This window comes from Symphalangus syndactylus, chromosome 17 (assembly GCF_028878055.3).
Source record: "Symphalangus syndactylus isolate Jambi chromosome 17, NHGRI_mSymSyn1-v2.1_pri, whole genome shotgun sequence".
Taxonomy (NCBI): Eukaryota; Metazoa; Chordata; class Mammalia; order Primates; family Hylobatidae; genus Symphalangus; species Symphalangus syndactylus.
Genome location: NC_072439.2, coordinates 96,163,494 through 96,176,011, shown reverse-complemented (window position 1 = coordinate 96,176,011; position 12,518 = coordinate 96,163,494). Strand labels below are relative to the sequence as shown.

General features: G+C 37.5%; 1 protein-coding gene across 5 annotated transcripts in view; it reads left to right on the top strand.

Moving 5' to 3' along the window:
- The window catches only part of ATP13A3 (ATPase 13A3), an 85,440-nt gene that overhangs the window by 43,712 nt on the left and 29,210 nt on the right, over window positions 1-12,518 (top strand). For all 5 annotated transcript variants that reach the window (XM_063621998.1, XM_063621997.1, XM_063622000.1 and 2 more), the window contains 7 exons: window positions 3,157-3,307; window positions 5,599-5,715; window positions 6,990-7,007; window positions 7,099-7,252; window positions 7,348-7,468; window positions 10,638-10,762; window positions 12,308-12,483. In XM_063621998.1, coding sequence (XP_063478068.1) covers window positions 3,157-3,307; window positions 5,599-5,715; window positions 6,990-7,007; window positions 7,099-7,252; window positions 7,348-7,468; window positions 10,638-10,762; window positions 12,308-12,483 — 862 coding nt within the window. The remainder of the gene's footprint in view (window positions 1-3,156; window positions 3,308-5,598; window positions 5,716-6,989; window positions 7,008-7,098; window positions 7,253-7,347; window positions 7,469-10,637; window positions 10,763-12,307; window positions 12,484-12,518) is intronic.

Sequence of the window (12,518 nt, the reverse complement as noted above, 5' to 3'; positions counted from 1 at the left end):
CCGTGGACATGTTGCCATATTTGCTTCAGATCTCTTCCTTTAGAAGATTAAAATATTATAGAAGTTGCCAAAGTCCCACTCTATCCCTTCCACAATTCCTACTGCCATTCTGAAATTATTTTTGCGTATTTTATATTTTTTCTAAGTATAAATCTATAAATAAGTATCCATGAATGATATACTGTACATGTTTTGCTGCTTTTTTTCCCTCTCCAAACTTTGTTTTCAAGATTTATCCATGTTGATATGTGCAGATCTAGTTTATTAATTTTAACTGCTCTGTCTTATTCCATTGAATGATTAAACCTTGTCTGTTCTTCTACTAAGGGACAATTCTGTTTTTTCTTCTTTTTTCTCTGCACTGTTGCAAATAGTGCTGCAATTAAAGTTCTTACACACAAGTCCTTGTAGGCATGTGACTGAGTTTCAGTAAGCTAGATCCCTATAAATGGAAATGCTGGGCCATAGCACGGGCGCAGCTTCAGCTTACTTATGCTTTCTCTCAGTGGATAAAGATCTTTTTACTCCACATTCTTGCCAAACTTAATATTGTCAGACTTGTAATTTTTGCCAGATGGATGGATATGAGTATTACATTGTGGTTTTACTTACATTCTTCTCATTTCTTATAAAATTGAGTATCTTTTCACAGTTTGGAGGGAGGGTCATTTAGCATTCTTCTGTGTGTTGTGTGTTTATATCCTCATTTTTCTGTTGTGAAGTCTGTCTTATTCATTCGTTAGAGGTCTTTTTTATTTTCTGGATAGTAATCTTTTTCAATATTGTGTATTGAAAATTATCCTGTTAGTCTCTGGCTCATCTCTTTACTTTTGTTTCTGTTGCTTTTTGAAGCTCAGAAGTTTTACTCCTGTAGTTTTGTTTATGTCTTCCCCCCACCTCCCCCTGTCAAAAGTCTGCTAAATTTTGGTGTATATAGCTTGAGAGGCAGTATTGTTTGGCCAATGTAATTTCAAGAGTTGTTGTGTCTTGGAAAATAGTATGTCACATTGTGACCTTTCTTATCCCTAGTAATGCATGTTGCCTTAAATTCTCTTTTGTCTTATCATTATATAGCTCTATACCAGCTTTCTTTTGCCTGATGTTTGCCTAGTGTGTGTTTTGCCACCTGTTTACTTTTCAGTCTTTTCTGTGCCATGATGTGCACATTTATTCAGATATATTAGAAATTATTTCTACCACTGCTCCCCCAGTTTACACACACATTTTCACATTTTCATTTTTTCTCTCATTTTCTCGGTTTATGCATCCTAATCTTATACTGCTTGTTCTTACATTTTCAGTATTTATATTTAAAGTTCATGGGTGTCAATACTGCCTTTTAACCACTCCCCTGACCCCCAAAACAAACCTATGGACTGCAAGATACTTTTGGTTATTCTCCTCCCTTCCTATATGTATTTGTTGCAAAATATTTTCTGATTATGATTTTGGTCTTATACAGTCTGCATGCTTAGATTTACCTAGGTGTACGAATACCTTAACCATTGCATCTTGTGTAAATTGCCATCTTCTGTAACTACATTCATTTGCTTTGTTTCACTGTCACTCTTTTTTTTTTTTTAAGTGAAAGCAAGTTTATTAAGAAAGTAAAGGAATAAAGAATGCTCCTCCATAGGCAGAGCAGCCCACTGTCACTTGGGTGGTAGTGTAACTATACAGATTTCTAGGTTTGACACTTGTGTTCTCTCAATACTGTTATTTCATTTCTCTTAATACCTTTTGTTAATTGGTACTGACAAATCTTAGTCTATTTAGTAATCCTTTTTCTCTCTGGTTGCTTGAAGAATATTTCTTCACCCTTAATTTCTGTAGATTCACCGTGATCTTTTTATTTGTGTGTACAGGATTCATGATGCTTCTTGATTTCATGCTTTCACGTTTTTCATAAATTCTGGAAAATTTCCAGGCCTTTTTTACTTCCATTATGGCCTTTTCGTTGTGTTTTGTTTTCTCTCCTTCTGGGAATCCTAACCATGTGTTGGACAACACATGGTTTACTTGGTTCTTTCCAAGTCTGCTCCCACCCCTACTCTGGCATCTACAGTGTCTTATGGTTTTTCTAAGTCTAATTTTAAAATGCCCTTTTTGCATTCTTTCAGATTTGCCATTCTGTTATCTTAAACTTATGGGATTCTTTATTTTTTTATCTTAAACATAGGAATGGGTATGGGTGTTTTGCTATATTTCCCAGGCTGGTTTTGAACTCCTGGCCTCAAATGATCCTCCTGCCTTAGCCTCCCAAGATGCTGGGATGACAGGCATCAGGCACTGTGCCTGGCCAAATTTATAGGATTCTAATTCTGTCTTTGTTATGTCTGTCGACACTCTTGGTGAATTGTTTGCTAGCGCATCTTTAAATTATGGACTCATTCTTAACAGAATTTTCTTTGAGCTCCCCTCTGGAGAAGTTCTGACTTTGCTTGGCTAAGAGCCGCAGTGGTAATCAATGGTGTTACACAGGCTTTAACTGACCTCCTGTGTTTCGATCCTTGCTCTGCTACTTATGGGCGGTGTAACCTGGGACAAGTCACTTAACCACCCTGCTTCAGTTTTCTCATCTATAATGGGGATAATAAAACACCTTTTCTATGGTGTGAAGATAATGGGCCAATAAATTTAAAGTTCTTAGAATAATGCCTGGTGCATAGTAAATATTATGCAGATATTAGCTATTTTCTTGGACTTTGGGTGAGGAAAAAGACAAGCTTATTCATAATTAGTGCCTTTAGGTCTGTGGGTGAATTTTTTCTCATCTGCCATTTTCCCAAGAGCGTGTAGCTCTTCAAGAGCACTGGCTTTTCTGAGTCAGAGGGGTCCTTTCAGTACCAGCTTCCCACTTTGCATGGGCCCTGACTTTGTTTCCTGTCCTTTTGTGGGTATTAAATCCCAAGTTCTTAGTTTACTGAGATGGCCTCCTCCCTTCATCCCCGCCAGCAGCCATAGCATCAGTTCAAGTTCACACCCCTCTGGTTTTCTTTTCCCTGTATTTCTGGCACTTGACAGTTTCTCTTTCTTAGGAGCTCAGATTGGGATGTAAAAGATTTTTTTTTTAATTACAAAACCAGAAAAGCCCTGTTAGAATATTACCTTGAATCTTAGAATTTATGAAACTAATTCAGTGTATCTTCTGCTTAGATTTCTTTCACCAGAAGAAAATGTGTGCAATGAGATGTTGGTAAAATCCCAGTTTGTTGCTTGTATGGCTACTTGTCATTCACTTACAAAAATTGAAGGAGTGCTTTCTGGTGATCCACTTGATCTGAAAATGTTTGAGGCCATTGGATGGGTAAGTCAAATATTTTAAAATACAAATAACTTTAGGAAAATAATAGTTAAAAATTAAATTACCTTATACAGGGATTATTTCTGCTTTTTGTTTTGATGACAGTCTATCTTGTACCCTAAAAGGAGCTATGTAATTTCTAAAGCTACATCACTGGAGAAATATTTTAAAAATGGTGCAAAAGTAACTTTCAGTTAACCCACTTAGTACACCTTTAATAGAGGCTGACCAGCTCAGGCCCCTGCTTTGTGTTTAAGATAAACCAGGGGTCAGCAACTTGGGGCAGTAGAGCAGAGCCAGTAAGATGATGTCAACTGACACAATTTTCTTGGCCACAGGCAAAGGAGTATAAAGTCCTTTGTCTTCATTGCTCTTTTTTACCTGTCTTTTGTTTACTGTGTCCACACACATGCACATGTTTTTGTTTGTTTATAACTTCTTTCTATTTTTGCCATTGGGACTTCTAATTTCTAAGTGCCTGCTTACATTCTCCGGTTGTTACCATTTTACAGCATTCAGTTCTTCTTTCATAAATACAAAGACAGTTCATTTTTAGAGTTCTCTTCTGGCTTCTGAATTATTTATTTTCTCTGGGGTTACGGTCTCCTCTGGCCCCCACCCCATGCTTGGTGTCTCTCCTTCATGCTTTTGGTTTTCATTGTACATCTGGATGGCACTTTTTTACTATAAAAATGAAGATCTGATTTGGCAATTCTGCATAGCTGCAGTGAGCTACTTACAATTTCACCGTTGCCCATATGTATGTTAGTGTTTCTGATCAGGAAGGCCTGTTGGGGGGTGGGGGATGGTGCTTGCTCTGTGTGTAATGGGGTCTTATCAACAGGGGTTCTTAAAGTTTCAAAGGAATAGTTTCAGAGTTAGCCTCTCCGTTGCTTTCCTCACCCATTCTCACCATGCTTGCACATGTGGAGCTCTGCACTCTGGAATCCTCACCCTCATGTTAGCAGCCTTTGCTCCTGTCAGACATTCAGTTCATGTCTCTGGAGGAGGACTCCCTGGTGTTTTGTTTGGCTTTCTTTAGCTCAGCTATTCTGGCTGATAAATGTTCCTGCCTCACCTGGTATCTTGTGTGTGTTCTGGGCTACTGTTTCGTTCCTGTTTTGTATCCATCCACAGGTTTCAGTTTGCCCTTTGTTTCTATATTTGAAATCCCTTCCTTCAGGTTTATTTTCTGTTTATATTTACAGGATCCTCCCTTCCCTCTTCCCTGCCTCCCCACATTTTCAAAGGGAGAGAGGGAGGGGGTGACTGGATAAGTGCTCCATCTGCCAACTACTGAAGTTTACTCTTGAAATTTAATTCTGAAAAGGAGGCCACACTTCATTTATAGAGAGAATAACAAAAATGGGCTGATTTATCTTTCTTCTCTAAGCTTTTCTCCAATGGGATAGATTTTCAGTAGATTTAGTGTTCAGTGTTGGTGGATCTTCAAAGAAATTAAGAAAATTTGTGTAATGGCATATTTCATTGGCCCTGAGTTGCTTTGATGCTTGATCCCACCAGAGCTTACTTATCAATGAAATGGTTTCACATAGCCAGTTGCAACTGTGACTTGATGTGATTGATGCCATATGATACAAGATGCAGATGTCATATGATACAAGATGCATCCCAGTTTTAGTGATGTTAAGATACGAAAAAAGGTGTCTTAGAATTGTACAAAATTGGCTAATTTTTCACAGTTCCCTATTGTTTTCTCATTTATTGATCCCATTAGTTATAGTGTGTGTTTAATATAGATTTTTCTTTGAATGGTTTTCACCAAAAAAGGTTCTTTAAAGTAGTAGCTTAACTAGAAGTATTCAAGCTGAGAAACTAAACTCATATCTTTGTACTTTAGCCTGTTCTTGACCCAGCGGTTCTGCTGACCATATCTGAACCCTATGTACTTTTGAATCCTTTCTTGGTGGCAGAAAGGAATCACTGGATGAGCCTGAAAATTCTGGGGACTACAAGAACCTTTTGTCTTTTGCAGAGCTAGTCTCTAAACCCAACAAGTTGTAAGAGTGAAGTGAGATCAGTTTCTATTTCTTTATTCTGCTTCTAACCCTGAATGAAGCAACCCTTCTCCCATGGGTTGCTAGGTATCTAACGCACCATCTTTGTTCATATTTTCTTTTACTTATGTTAGTGATCCAGTATTGCTCATTTGTTCCTTGGACATACATTTTTTTTAATTATTGAAAATGGCTATAATGTTCCATTTAAACATGGAACCATGAATTCAATTTTATGAAGCAGTGCTTGAATGTTGTGTTTTTTTTTTCCCCCAGATTCTGGAGGAAGCAACTGAAGAAGAAACAGCACTTCATAATCGAATTATGCCCACAGTGGTTCGTCCTCCCAAACAACTGCTTCCTGAATCTACCCCTGCAGGAAACCAAGAAATGGTGAGAAGTCACTTAAAGCTATATAAAACTGTTGGTGGTTACTTATATTTATTTTTAATTTTTTTTTAATTTTTATTTTTTATAGAAACAAGGTCTTGCTTTGTTGCCCAGGCTGGTCTCAAACTCCTGGGCTCAAGTGATCCCCCCACCTTGGCCTCCCCAAGTGCTGGGATTACAGGTGTGAGCCACCACCCCCAGCCTGCTTACTTACATTTAATTCTCATTTTGAAATGTTGCTAGAAGAGGAAGGCAGAAGTCCTTTATTTAACTCTTATGCAGAGATAGGAATATTTTAACTGTGTTTATCAGAAACTACACCTCTGTGTTGAGATGTAATTCTCAGTACTATCACTTTTCCTATTTACTGAGTAGCTTAGTGCCTCGTGATTTATACAGCTGGTGGTTAATCCTCTTAAATTGCATCTGTATTCCTATAATTTAATAAAAAGTATGTATGAAAGGCTTTACTTTTAGGTGAATTTTTAAATGTATTCCCCTTAGTTTATTATTATTTTTCAAGTTACCTGAAAATTTTTTTACATGTATAAGTATTACGTATCCAAGAAATTTACCAAGATTCTAATAAACACCACTTTATCTTATTTGTATAACTGGTTGGCAAGATTCTGGGTAATTCATTTTCCTTCCTGTTTATATTTGTTCTTTCCAGAGTTTATTATTATTTTTTGAGCCGGAGTCTCACTCTGTCGCCCCAGCTGGAGTGCAGTGGTGAGATCTCAGCTCACTGCAACCTCTGCCTCCTGCCTTCAAGTGATTCTCCCACCTCAGCCCCCTAAGTAGCTGGTATTACAGGCGCACGCCACCACACCTGGCTAATTTTTCTTTTTTTAGTAGAGATGGGGTTTCACCATGTTGATAAGTCTGGTCTCGAACTCCTGCCCTCAAGTGATCCACCTGCCTTGGCCTCCCGAAGTGCTAGGATTACAGGTGTGAGCCACTGCGCCCAGCCAGCCTATTATTTTTTAATTTTTATTTTGTGTTTTTTGGTACGTACACTTGCTTGCACCCCTTAGTTTATTTTAGTACTTAAAATGTTAATATTTTCAGGATAGCAGAACATTTGAAAATATTTAAGAACATACTTTTTAAAAATGGGAAGTAGTATAGAAGGAATCATGAATCCTGACTTTGAAAAACAGTTGCTTGTTTCTTTTCCAAATAATGTTTTGTGGATGCTTAGTAAACTTTTTCTAACTTTAGTATGTTAATAGAGTTAATCTGTACTATTTTTTCTTGTTTTGTTTTGTTTTTAGGAGCTGTTTGAACTTCCAGTAAGTGAAGAATGTTTACTTGTTACTAAGTATATTTGTTTTGATTCTTTAAGAATAATAAGTGCTCTGTGCATCTTTTGAAATGATATAGGCTATTTATGAGATAGGAATTGTTCGGCAGTTTCCATTTTCTTCTGCTTTGCAACGTATGAGTGTGGTTGCAAGGGTGCTAGGGGATAAGAAAATGGATGCCTACATGAAAGGAGCACCCGAGGTCATTGCCAGTCTTTGTAAACCTGAAACAGGTGAGGAAATATCTATGCTTTGGGTAAAATTCTGTTATTTGAGTAAACTTGTATTAGCAACTCTAACAATGAAATTTACTCTTTCTTTTAAAAAGTTCCCGTCGATTTTCAAAATGTTTTGGAAGATTTCACTAAACAAGGTTTCCGTGTGATTGCTCTTGCACACAGAAAATTGGAGTCAAAACTGACATGGCATAAAGTACAGAATATTAGCAGGTGAGGGTGAACGGCTTTCCTGGTTTCCCAGTCATCATCATTTATGTTTATATTAGTCATGCACAGTAATTTGTATGTAATTGAGTATTTATTGAATGTATGAAAAGATATCTAATACAATATTGTTTTAGGTGATTGAAGTGAAAGTACATTTTCCCCACTGCCTGATTTCCTTTCATTCTGGGTTTTTTTTTTTGAGAGACAGTCTCACCCCATACCCAGGCTAGAGTGCAGTGGTGCAGTCTCGGGTCACTGCAACCTCCACCTCCCAGGTTCAAGTGCAGTGGCGCAGTCTCAGGTCACTGCAATCTCTGCCTCCTGGGTTCAAACGATTCTTGTGCCTCATCCTCCCAAGTAGCTGGGATTATAGGCGGGTGCCACCACACCTGACTAATTTTTATATTTTTAGTAGAGATGGGGTTTTTGCCATGTTGGCCAGGCTGGCCTTGAACTTCTGGCCTTAAGTGATCATTCTGTATTGACTGTTTACCTATGTTGTTTTTTCCTTAGAGCTCTTTGAAACTATTTTCAATTTGTTCATTATTGTGTGCCCACTATGTGTCAGGCACATTCCAAGAACAGTAAATGTAATTTTACAGAAGTTTATTTTCTCCAATTGATCTTCTCACTTTTGCCCAGCGGTTGGATCTAACTACTAATTCGATCAGGATATAATGAGTCATAGTAACCAAGCTCCTCCCACTCCACTTCTTTCCTAATCCCCAGTACTCTCCATGCCCCCTGTCAAATGACAGTGTCATATTCAAGGACTGTCACTTTGACTGTAACTGATACAGACCTACCTTTGAGGATAGCATTTTTGTTTAGGAATATTTCATGATGTACCTAGCATTTTGTAAGCAGAAAGGAGTGTCACTTGGCTGTCCTGCTAATTCTGCCTGTTTGGGGGAGGTGGTGGTCTAAGCATGAGTTTAAAAGAAAAAGAAATGAAAAACCTCTACCCAAATTGTGATACATACACATGTCGGGAACCACAAATGTATATAATATTATATCCGAATTCCTACTAAGGACACATTAGTCTCTTCTTAATTTATAGCTTCACACTAGCAAGGGTGCTAGGGGATAAGAAAATGGATGCCTTTGCCATTTTCCCCCATAAACACTAATTATTGAATTGCCTACAGTTCTTTTTTTTTTCTTTTGAGATGGAGTCTTGCTCTGTTGCCCAGGCTGGAGTGCAGTGGCACGATGTCAGTTCACCACAACCTCTGCCTCCCAGGTTCAAGCGATTCTCCTTCCTCAGCCTCCTAAGTAGCTGGAACTATAGGTGCACACCACCGTGCCTAGCTAATTTTTGTATTTTAGGTAGAGACAGGGTTTCACTATGTTGGCCAGGCTGGTCTTGAACTCCTGACCTCGTGATCTGCCTGCCTTGGCCTCCCAAAGTACTGGGATTACAGGCGTGAGCCACTGCGCCCGGCTGCCTATAGTTCTTAGGCGTGTCATCTTGAGACATCCTTCTGTGACATTGGATAGACTGTTCCTTGTGCTGAGGATACCCTGTCCCTCCTTGTTAACTTTCCTCTCTTTCTCTACTCCCTTTCTTCTTTACCCTTCCACCAAGTCCTCTGTGTTTCCATTTTACCTTGTAGGAACAGGTTTTAGCATTTCCCTTGTAGCTTAAGCCTTTATATCTTGAATATTGGACTATTCACTAACTAGAGGGTAAGATTTCCATGATCTGTATCATTCATATGGTATGAGAGAGTTAGGAGACGAGCTGAAGCCAGAAACTAGTGCCTGAAGGAAAATGGCTTAGTGCTTTTGACACATTATCTTCACATTGATACAACTTTGCTCTTTGAAATACAATTTCAGGTTTCAAGGCTTTTTCCTGCTGTTACCACCAGCAGTTTGATTTATATTAATTTTCTCAACTATTCTCTAATATCCCTACCACCCATTGTTAGAAATTAGGTGTTTCAAAGATTTTAGATTTCATAGATACATACTTCAAGCAACTTTTACTGGAATTTTGTTAGAAAAATCATTTGGTTATTCCAAGTCTGAAATTCTAGTCTCTGACCTCAGACCCTCCTCCTTCCCCATTGAGAAAAAAATTTCTATGATATAATTTAGGTAGGTTGAGGCGTTTTTTGTTTGTTTTCCTTTTTTGTTTCTTTTGAGATAGGGTCTCTCTTTGTTGCTTAGGCCAAAGTGCAGTGGAACAAACACATCTCACTGCAGACTTGACCACCTGGGCCTTAAATGATCCTCACTCCTCAAGCCTTCCTAGTAGTGGGACTGCAGGCACATGCCTTCATGCCCAGCTAATTATTTTTTTCATTTTTTGTAGAGATGGGGTCTCACTATGCTGCCCAGGCTGGCGTCAAACTCCTAGGTTCAAGCAGTCCTCCTATTTCAGCCTCCCAAAGTGCTGGGATTGCAGGCATCAGCTACAGTGCCTGACCTGAGATTTCTTAAGAACGTAACTCTCACTGAACAGACTTCATCTCTTTTATAGTGCTAAAGCGCACACTATTTTTGTGTGCATCTCTGGTTGCATGTCTGTTTCCCCACCCAAGTTTCTTGAGAGTAGAGATCATCCCTTTTTGTCTTTAACCTCCCAGTGACTAGCATAGTGCCTGGTGCGTTCTTGATACTCAGTTATTTAAAGGATAGCATCTTGATAACTATATTAGTAATATTTTCAAAGACCCATCTCTGGGTCCCAAGTAGATCTCATTGTTGGATTGCTAATGGTTCTTGTGTAACATTTTCAGGATCAGTAATTGTTTTATAGAATTGATCTGAGACTTGATAATGAAGCCACGAAAACTGTATTGAATGTGCCTGTGGCACAATTCTTTCTTTTTCACTTAACATTTAAATTAAGATATGTTGTAGAGGGCAGTAAAGAATAGATTTATGCTTATTTTTGGATACTACACATGATGAATATTCCTTAGTATTAGAATTATTTATTGTACAGTGACATACATTTCCAAATGATTACTATATTGAGATACTGAACTCTTGAACACACGTGGTTTATTCAGCATATAAAATGTTTTCATTTATAGATATTTTAAACTGCATTATAACTTATAGACATTTTTAATTGCTTAGATGTTTTAAGTTTGTGTACATAAGTTGCTTACTCAGTTGACTAAACCATTATGTGTTGAAACTTCTTTTTCTGCAGAGATGCAATTGAGAATAACATGGATTTTATGGGATTAATTATAATGCAGAACAAATTAAAGCAAGAAACCCCTGCAGTACTTGAAGATTTGCATAAAGCCAACATTCGCACCGTCATGGTCACAGGTTAGACTTTATAAAAGAACACAGAAACAAATGGAGTGTGACAGAGCTGAAGTTATATAATATTGAGGGATAATCAGTTATAAAATCATATTATTATAGTCTATAGTGGTTTCAACCTAAGTTATCTTTTAGCTCTGAATATTTTCCCAAGTGCAAGATAACTTTGTCGTATTCTTTTTGAGGTCTAGTGAATCCTATTTATAGAAAGTATAGTAGAATAGTAAAAGTACACTGTAAAAATTTAAACTTGACTCCTTTTTGTTTTCTCTCTTTATTCATATATTTCTTGTAGCACTTACTGTACCTTGTGTTATTTGTAGATTTATTTTCTGTACTAGAATATAAGATTCTTGAGGGTTAGGAGTATGTTTTACTCATGGTGGAGTCCTTTGCAATTTTTAGAACTGTCAGGTACATAGAAAATGGTTAATAGATATTTGATAGCATGAAATGTTTATATGTAAGGTATTGTTTATTACCCTAGCTTGAATTCTAGTAAATAGCCTACTTTTTTTTTTCTAGTATATCTAAGCGATTCTCCTGATGTTACTATACTATTAATAATAATAGATAACTCTTAGTCCTTAGCTGTGTGAAATTGTGGTAGCTCTGTTTTTTGTTTTTTTCTTAGCAGATAATCAGATTTAAGATACTTAATGGCACTTACGTGTTCAGTAAGACTAATATGGAGAAAGTCTGTATACATTTTTGTGTTTTAGACTCTTGAGATCTATCTAATAACATAATTTTACCATATAACCAAGGTAACTAAGTTTGTTAGCGTCCCAGCCATTCTTAGTTCTTGTGTCTTCTCTGTCAAGACACTTTTCACCTGTTCCTCGTCCTCCTCTTTTATTTATTTATTTTTTTCCCCTTGCCAGAATATGGCTTTGTGAACCAAAGGTCATAGGAAGATATTCTTGGAAATAGTGTGTGGAAACTGAGGAAAGGAATATCTCGCTCTTCTGTTTTGGTAGCAGTGGGATCCACAAACCTTTGTCTGCTTCTCCTTTAAGATCCTGTTCTTGCTGCTCTTCTTTCTTCTCATGACTGAGAAGTTGTCTCGCTTGTTTCTCGTTTACACCTGTTCTTATTACCTGTCTTCCTTTTTGTTTTGTGTAATCTTGCATTTGTAATTCATCATTTTCTATGATACGGTGCTAGTGTTCTTGCACAGACCACTAGTCACTTTGTAAAGTTATTTCGGTAAGTATTTATTGAGCCACCTGATCTGTGGGTAGCACTGTGCCAGATATTGTGTAGATACAAATAGTGCATGACTGGGAAAGATTGAGAATTATATTTGGCTTTAAAAATTGTGGGTGAGATGTTTTCTTTGGCTTATACGTGCTTGCATTATTTGAGGCTTCTTTTGATAAGTATGCTCCAATTTTGTTATTTTTAAACTCTGAGGGGAAGAACCATACATTATCGTTATTCTCCAGCCCAGTCATGGACACTGTAGTAGATTCTCAGCAAGTACTTGTTTGATACATTCACGTTTCCATTTTAATTTTAATACATTTAAAATATTTTGAAAATTAGGTGACAGTATGTTGACTGCTGTCTCTGTGGCCAGAGATTGTGGAATGATTCTACCTCAGGATAAAGTGATTATTGCTGAAGCATTACCTCCAAAGGATGGGAAAGTTGCCAAAATAAATTGGCATTATGCAGACTCCCTCACGCAGTGCAGTCATCCATCAGCAATTGACGCAGAGGTAAGGTCAAGATTGAGTGTCCCTTTTAAAGTTTG